Source organism: Marmota marmota, unplaced genomic scaffold (assembly GCF_001458135.2).
Source record: "Marmota marmota marmota unplaced genomic scaffold, marMar, whole genome shotgun sequence".
NCBI lineage: Eukaryota > Metazoa > Chordata > Mammalia > Rodentia > Sciuridae > Marmota > Marmota marmota.
This window is the reverse complement of record NW_026003318.1, coordinates 533,082-542,727: the sequence shown is the minus strand read 5'-3', so window position 1 is coordinate 542,727 and position 9,646 is coordinate 533,082. Positions and strand designations below refer to the sequence as shown.

General features: G+C 38.6%; 1 protein-coding gene across 1 annotated transcript in view; it reads left to right on the top strand.

Annotated features, from left to right (window-relative positions):
* Positions 1-216: 216 nt before the first annotated feature.
* Positions 217-9,646, top strand: part of LOC125614594 (zinc finger protein 124-like) — a 30,510-nt gene continuing 21,080 nt past the window's right edge. Inside the window, exon 1 of the mRNA XM_048797514.1 lies at positions 217-859. Coding sequence (XP_048653471.1) covers positions 844-859 — 16 coding nt within the window. The 5' untranslated portion in view covers positions 217-843. The remainder of the gene's footprint in view (positions 860-9,646) is intronic.

Here is a 9,646-nt window from a genome sequence, read left to right as displayed (position 1 = left end):
AAGTACATTGCCTTGTTGTCTAGCAATTGTTATCATTGAGCAGGTAACAGTGGTGGCCTTGTCTCTTGGGTGCTGATTCCCTTTCAGCAGTAGTGTGCACCCTTCTGTTAAGGGGCACATTCATGATGTCTGATGGTCCAAGTGCTGATAGGTGAAGCATAAGGCATTAGTCCCCCATGGAACCTGGGAGAAGTATCGCATCTATTTTTGCAGTGCAAAATCCCTGGCCAGTGTGTGAGCTTTCCTTAGCACTAATGCTTGACAGCATGCCAAAGTCTTGTGAGAATAAGATTTGCTGGCCTTTGAAAAATGACTTACTGCAAGTAAGTGTTAACCCACAAGAGAAATCAGTCACATTTCCTGAATGCTGAGGTGATGGTGTCTTCCAGTGTGGGTTACTGGGCTATTAAACTCTTCTTAGCCACACACATGGTGATCACTACCAATGATCTAATGGAGATGGTACTTGTGAAACCTGAAAGTTTGCATCAGTGGAAATCCAAAACATCGTAAAGCCCTGTTGGTAGAGAAGGGAAAATAGTCATGTGCAGTGATCAGATCTAGGAACCCAGCACCCAGTGGCTTGGCTCCTCAAGACCCGGGAGTTGTACGGCCACTGCCACTACTGCCTGTGCTTCTGTCTCAACAAAAGTCTTGATCCCTGTGCAGATGCAAATGGCTCTTCAGCTGTTCTCAGGCTAACCCAGTTCTCCCCTTTCTCACTTTTTTTCGCAAATAACTAGAATGTGGGAACAGAAGAATGAGGACCACTCCCAAGAGCCACTCCCAAGAGCTAATGGCCAACCTTCCTATCTTTGGATAAGGTGAAGAGAAGGAAAAAAAATGCACAGGGGAAGTGGTAAGATGCTGTGTGATGCTCCTCCCCACAGACCTCCCCTGGTCGGGGGCCAGTTAATGGGTTGGGCTTAAAGATTTTGTCTTCAGAAGCAATAGCAGAGTAGATGTCCTTGTTTTTACTTCCAATCTCACCCTGAGGGGTCATACCTACTGTGGAACACAGCATTAGAGCACAACTCTAGGCGTTAAATGTGGCAAAGAGAGGGAAAAATAAACAAAATTGTTGGAATTAATATATTTGCTCTGATGCTGCATTTTCCTGGCATGGTCACTTGATCTTTGGGTAGCTCTCAAGATTAAGTCCATTGTTTAAAGTTCCTGTTTTCTGGACATTCAGGAGCAGTGGAGCTTGGTGAAACATTGTGGTTGTCTAGCAAGCCAGTTCCTTTATTTCCAGGAGCTGAGTGCCTGAGATCAAGGTAGAGGCTGATAAGACTCTAGCACACAGCTTCTTCATGGAGGGCACTGCCACAGCAGCTACATATCCTGCACCTTTGCACAGAAACTTTCCCAGGCACTGAGCATGTCACAGCATTAAGTCATCAGAGGCCCCAATGTCAGACTCTGCTCTCCCATTTGCTGTCAGCCCTCTCCACAACCAGAGAAAACTCACTGTCCTGTACATTTCTACAGTCAGAACCATTACAGATCACACAGGGAAAATCATTGTGACTTTGAAATGCAGTATAATGATAGGACATTCTTACTGTTGGGTACTCTATTTCTATCACCATATTTGAAATGGTAGATAGTTAACATATTTTGGAAGCTGATTTAAAAAAATTTAAATAAAATTACAATAAAGTAGGCTGCTAATGTCATCCATGGATATTGTTTTACCTGAAATCTAAACTGGGAAAAGTCATCACTAGACCACTTGAAGTTAATTTTTTGTTTTGTTTCGAGGATTGAACTCAGGGGCACTCCACCACTGAGCCAGATCCCTGGCCCTATTTTGTATTTTATTAGAGACAGGGTGTCACTGAGTTGCTTAGCACTTCATCATTGCTGAGCTGGCTTTGAACTTGTGATCCTCCTGCCTCTGCCTTCCAAGCCACTGAGTTTACAGGTGTGCGCCACCATGCCCAGCCATTTGAAATTAATTTTAAGGATCAAAACAGATACAAAAGTCCTTATAAAATGCGATTAGTTGAATCTAGAATTTCATGAAAGAATAATACAAAGTGTTTGCATATAGTGTATCCTTGAAATGAAAATAAAGTCTAAAAAAGTATCTATCTTATATGAAATAAGTGCTAATTGTCCATGTAAAGATACAGTCATCTAAACAGGTATCTATACATAAGTCATTATTTTTATTTTTTACTTTTTTAAAGAGAGAGAGAGAGAAAGAAAGAGAAAGAGAGAGAATTTTTTAATATTTATTTTTCAGTTTTCGGTGTCCCACAGCTCCAGAAATGTAGGAGTTAGTGGCCCAAGCCCACCACCTGTGCTCACCTGTCCAGATCTAGCCAAACACCCACTGGGCCACACCACTAGTGTTAGAAAGTCCCACCTTCACTCATTTCTTTTTTATTCTTTTAAATATTCATAGTGATTTTATTAAAAAATGAACAAAAAATTCCCAAATGCCCATCAACCAGTAAATAGATATTCAAATTGTGGTATACCCTATATATAGTGCCCACCTTCACTCATTTCTATTCTTTGGGAAATGAGAAAACTTCCAGCACAGTCCCACCACTCCAGAACTATGACTACCAGTGGTCCAGATTCCCACCAGTACCTGAAATCATCTTGCAGAATCTGGGAAGGTCTCCATATCCTCAAGCCTGAGATGCTGAGGCAAAGTATGGACTTTACGTACACCAGCCCACTGGGAATGAACAGGCTGTGGAAGCCATTTTGCACAGCTCCTGGAATAAGAAATCCAATAGCATCATTACCCAGCACCACATTTGATCACCTGGTAGAAATTAGGGAAAATGCCAATGCCCTGGGAATTGCAGCTGCTGTTGAAAATAGCTTCAACATCACTCAAACTTGACTAAGTCATGTAGCCCTACGATTGTAACTACCAACACTACAAGATGGGCTCTGACCAGAGTTGGCCTCACATGATCTAGAGACATTTTCAGCCCTATTCTGCTTCTTCAGGATTGCAAATATCAAACCACAGTCTTCTGCACCTCCTGTGTAAAACCCATGGGACCTGTGGAGGTATCTCCATATACATCTCCCCACCTCCAGGAGCATGGATACCAGTGTCAAAGTTCCAAACATGACCTGCACCATCATCAGAAACACATCAATACTCTCCGCAGACCACAGACTTCAGACCTGAGATGCTGGTGCCAAAAGCCCTAGTACCACTTGTGCTCCTTTCTTGGGATGGTGTCAGGATGGTGGCAGCTGTCACCAAAAGCTTCATTTCCATCAGGGATTGGCACTGGAGCCAGAGGATACACACTTTTCATGCTTACATTCACTGAAATGTTGGATACCTAGTTTCTCAAACTGCAGTCAGATATCGAGGTCCTCATGCAGTGTGGACATAAATTTTAAAAAAATCGCAGAGACTATTCTTTATACCTCCCTATAGCCAAATCTAATGCATTTGTACAACTGACATCCTATAGTCCATCTACATAGCATCCTTCCTGCAAAGTCCACTCCATAAAATTGGAAAATTATATTCTCTAAAATTACAGTAGATGTGCACACATCAGTGTCTGGACACAAGAATCACAAATGGAAACTTGACACCATCAATGTGGAAAATAATTCCCCAGGAATATATCTGCACTTGAGGAACAGTTGTAAAATACCTTAAAAAAGTTTAAAATGTGGTAAGGAATATCAGTAAGATGTAAGCCAAATGGAAGAATGATAATAAGAAATGAGAAAAGGAAATTCTGGTTATGAACGAGAAATTCCCCAAAGAGGTAGAAATCATAAAGCAGACACAACCACGAGCGAGGTTGTGGCCCAGTGTTAAGAGCACTTTCCTAGTATGTGTGATACACTGGGTTAGATTCTCAGCAATGCATATAAATAAAAGAATAAAATAAAGGTCCATCAACAACTAGAATAAAAATTAAAAGAAAACTAGGGTTGGGGATTTGATTGAGTCGTAGAGTCTTTGCCTAGCATTCTTGAAGCCTTGGGTTTGATCCTCAGCACCACATTAAAAAACAACCAATCAGAAATCTTGGATCTACATCTGCAAAAAATCAAAAAAGAATTTAATAGAGAGTTTGCATAACAGATTTGATGAGCAGAAGAAAGAAATTTTGAACTTCAGGAGAGTCTGTAGAATTTGCCCAGTTAGTCTAAAAAAACAAAAAACCAACCAACCAAAGAAATAATTAAATGAAAGCCTAGCAGGCTTATGGATACTAATAAGTGAATGAATGTTCACATTATCAGAACCCCTGAACCTGAAGAAAATGTGAAAGCCATTGAAAATACAGCTTACAAAATAATAGTTTAAAACTTCCCAAACCTCCAAAGAAATAAGGATGTTCTGATACAGGAAGCACCAAAAGAGACCTTCATGAAGGTGTGTTACAGAAAAATGAAAGAAATGCAAGAAGAATAGTTCTAAAAGAGCAAGAGAAAAATGTGAAGTGACATATAATAGAATGCCCATTAGACTCACAACACATTTTTTAGCAGCAACCTTACAGCCAGGAGAGAATGTGATGATATATTCATAATACTGAAAGAAAATAACTGGCAACCAAGAATACTATACACTTTAAACTTACCCCTCCAACGACATGAGGAACCAGCATGGTGGTCCACAACTCTAATCTTAACCACTGGGGAGACCAAGGATGAAAACTACCATCCTGAAAACACATGAATAAAGAAAACTCAGAAGGGGCCTGCAGAGGACCCAGGCTCACAGTAGGCCTCGTCCAGCCCTCCACCAGCAGGGCACAGAACCCAGCCTCTGGCTCAGGGCCATCCCTTCCAACCAGCAGATTAACATGGGAGGCCAGGCCCAGCCCAGACCTGCCCATATAGCCTGCTTGGGACCCAGGCTCACAGTACACCCAGGTCTATCCATCCACTGCAGACACCCGCCAGAGCCCGGCCTCCAGCACAGGACCATCCCTTCCAACCAGCAGATTACTGTGGGAGATCAGGCCCAGCAAAGATCCACCCTCACCAACCTGCGTGGGACCCAGGTCCAGGGTAGGTCCTAGTTCACCCCTCTCAACCTGGGAGCCTAAGCCTAACCCACTTCCTTCTTGGGACACTGCAGAGTATCATAGCCTTCCCCACACCGTAGCCCCCCTACCTTTTTGACAATAGACAGGGCCTTCAAGAAGCTGCATCTCAGAGCAGGCATCCCAAAGAGAGTGTGAGGCCCACCATTTCATCTCCATCTCTGTAAGACACTGCTTCCATATGGGGCACCTCTAGTATTATCTCAAGTTACCTCTGCTATTGCCGCCACCAACCTTAGAGGCAGTAGCATACATTGAGGGACTGGAAGGGTCTGGAAGCCCAACATCAAGGTGAGGCACTGACAATCTGCATAGATACTACCATTATATAATAGGATAAAAACCGTAATATCTCAGATCCACATTACAAGAAAGGAAGACACATAGACAACATGAAAAAACAAGAGAGGAAAGTGCCCCAAACAAACCAGGACACTATAATAACAGAACCCATGGAAGTTGATGAAATGTCAGAGGAGATCAGAAGTTTCATAATGAAAATGATCTGTGAATTAAGGAATGACCTAATGAACAAATACAGGTAGCAAAAGATTACTTTAAGAAAGAGACAGACTTTGAAAAAAAAAAAACAGTCAAGAATCCTTGAAATGAAGGATACAATAAACTGAATTAAAAACTCAATGGAGAACATAACCAACAGACTAGATCACTTGGAAGAAAGAACCTCAGATAATGAAGACAAAAGTATACAATCTGGAAAATAAAGTTGATCACACAGTGAATAGTAAGAAACCATAAACAGAACATCCAATAATTATGCGACAGCATCAAAAGACCAAATCTAAGAGTTATTGGGATAGAGGAAGACACAGCATTTCAAACCAAGGGAATGCAAATTCCTTCAATGAGATAATAACACAAAATTTCCCAAGCATGAAAAATGAATTGGAAAACCAAATACAAGAGGCTAACAGGACACCAAATGTACAAAATTACAAAGATCTCTCCAAGACACGTGAAAATGAAAATGCCTAGTATACTGAATAAGGATAAACTCTTAAAAGTCACAAGACAGAGGAATCAGATCACATATAGGGGGAGACCAATTCGTACCTCAGCAGAGTTTTCAACCTAGACCCTCAAAGCCAGGAGATCATGGAACAACATATAACAAGTTCTGAAAGAAAATGGATGCCAACCAAGAATCCTAAATTCAGCAAGAATAAGCTTTAGATTTGATGATGAAATATAAACCTTCCATGATAAACAAAAGTTAAAAGAATTTACAACTAGAAAGCCTGCACTACAGAACATCCCCAACAAAATATTCCACAAAGAGGAAATGAAAAACAATGATGAAAATCAACAGAGGGAGGCATTACACTAAAGGAAAATCTAATCAGAGGAGAAATCAATTCAAATTGAATACCAAAAATAAACAAAAATGGCTGGGAATACAAATCATGTCTCAATAATAACCCTGAATATTAGTGGCCCAAACTCACCAATCAAAAGACATAGACAGGTATATTGGATTAAATAAAAAGACCCAACAATATGCTGCCTCCAAGAGACTCATCTCATAGATAAAGGCATCTGCAGACTTAAGGTGAAGGGTTGGGAAAAATCATACCACTCACATGGACTGCAGAAGCAAGCAGGGGTTTCCATCCTCATATCAAATAAAGTAGACTTCAAACTAAAGTCAATCAAAAAGGATAAAGAAGGACACTACAGACTGCTCAAGGGAACCATACACCAACAAGACTTAATAATTATATATGCCCCAAACAATGGAGCAAATATGTTCATCAAATACACTCTTCTCAAGTTCAAGAGTCAAATAGACTAAAACACAATAATTTTAAAAATGTCTTTTAATTTATATATATGCAGTGCTGAGGATCAAACCCAGGGACTCACACATGCCAGGCAAATGCTCTACCACTGAATCACAACCCCAGCCCCCTAAAACACAATAATTTTGGGTGACTTGAACACACCCCTTTCATCACTAGATGGATCTTCTAAACAAAAGCTGAACAAAGAAACTATAAAACTCAATAATACAATCAATAACTTAGACTTAACTGACATATATAGAATATTTCATCTTTCAATGAAAGAATTCACTTTCTTCTCAGCAGCATATGGATCTTTCTCTAAAACAGACCATATAATATGCCATAAAGCAACTCTTAGCAAATAATAAAAAATAGAGATACTTCCCTGCATTCTATCAGATCATAATGGAATGAAATTAAAAATCAATGGTAAAATAAGAAATAAAGGCTACACCAACACCTGGAGACTAAATAATATGCTACTGAATGAACATTGAGTTGCAGAAGACATCAAAGAGGAGAATAAAAAAATTTTAGAGGTGAATGAAAACACAGGTACAACATATATGAAAGCAGTTCTAAGAGAAAAGTTCATTACATATAGTTCATTCCTTAAAAGAAGAAAAAGTCAACAAATAACTTACATCTTAACATTATATCTCAAAGCCTTAGGAAAAGAACAAATCTACACCAAAAGCAGAAGACAGGAAATAATTAAAATCAGAGCTAAAATCCATTGAAATTGAAACAAAAGAAACAATTGAAAAAATTGACAGAACAAAAAGTTGGTTCTTTGAAAAAATAAATAAAATTTATAGACTCTAAGGAGAGAAAAAACTAAAACTACTAACATACGTGATGAAAAAGGAAATATCACAACAGACACTACAGAAATACAGAAGATAATTAGAAAGTATTTTGAAAACTTGTACTCTAATAAAATAGAAAATATCGAAGCCATCAACAAATTTTCTAGAGTCATATAATTTGCCCAAATTGAATCAGGATGATATATACAATTTAAACAGATAAATTTCAAGCAGCATTATAGAAGATGCCATCAGAAATCTAGAAACCAACAAGAGCCCAGGACCAGATGGATACACAGCCGAGTTCTACAAAACCTTTAAGAAGAACTAAATACCAAAACTCTTCAATTTATTTAAGGAAATAGAAAAAGAGGGAGCAATTTCAAACTCATTCTATGAGGCCAATATCCCCTGATTCCAAAACCAGCCAAAGACACATCAAAGAAAGAAAACTTCAAACCAATATCTCTAATGAACATAGATTCAAAAATTCTCAATAAAATTCTGGCAAATCAAATCCACAACATATCAAAAGATTGTGCACCATGATCAAGTGGGATTCATCCCAGGGATGTAACGTTGGTTCAACATATGGAAATCAATAAATGTAATTCATCACACACACAGGTGCCCTTTTTTTACCACTTTTATTTAACACAGTTCTTGAAACACTGGCCTGAGCAATTAGATGAAAGAAATTAAAGGGATACACATATGAAAAGAAGAACTCAAATTGACCCTATTTGCTGATGATATGATTCTATACCTAGAAGACCCTAAAAGTTCCACTAGAAAACTTCTAGAACTAGTAAATGAGTTCATCAAAGTAGCAGGATATAAAAATCAACACCAATAAATCAAATGCATTTTTGTATAAAAGTGACAAATTCTCAGAAAGGGAAATGAGAAAAATTACCTCATTTACAATAGCCTCAAAAAAAAAAAAAAAACTTGGGAATCAATAAAAGAGGTGAAACATCTATATAAGACCTTAGAAGATGGAAGGATCTACCTTGCTCTTGGGATAGGCAGAATTAATATTATCAAAATGACCATACTATGAAAAGCACTCTACAGATTTAATGCAATTCCCATCGAAATCCCAATGACATTCCTCATAGAAATAGAAAAAGCAGTAATGAAATTTATTTGGAAAAATAAGAGACTCAGAATAGCTAAAGCAGTCCTTAGCAAGAAGAATGAAGTAGCATCACGATACCAGACTTTAAACAATACTACAGAGCAATACTAACAAAAACAGCATGCTATTGGCACCAAAGCAGACGGGTAGACCAATGGTACAGAATAGAGGACACAGAGACTAACCCACAAAATTACAATCCTCTTATATTAGACAAAGGTGCCCAAAACATGCACTGGAGAAAAGAAAACTAGAGATTCATATGCAACAAAATGAAAAAAACTCCTCTCTCTCACCCTGCACAAAACTCAACTCAAAATGGATCAAGGATTTAGGAATAAAACCAGAGAATCTGGATGTAATAGAAGAAAAAGGCCCTAATCTCCATCATGTGGGATTAGGCCCCAACTTCCTTAATAAGACTCCTTATTAATTCTTACACCTGTAAGCATTAAAATCAAGAATCAATAAATGGAATGGACTCAAACTAAAAAGTTTCTTCTTAGCAAAGGAAACAATCTATGAAGTGAATAGAGAGCCTACATCTTGGGAGCAAATCTTTATCCATCACACATCAGATAGAGCACTAATCTCTAGGGTATATAAAGAACTCAAAAAGCTAAGCACCAAAAAAACAAGAAACCCAATCAATAAATGGGCCAAGGACCTGAACACACACTTCTCAGAAGATGATATACACTCAATCAACAAATATATGAAAAAATGTTCATTATCACTAGCAATGAGAGAAATGCAAATCAAAACCACTCTAAGATATCATCTCACTCCAGTCAGAATGGCGCCTGTTATGAATACAAACAACAATAAGTGTTG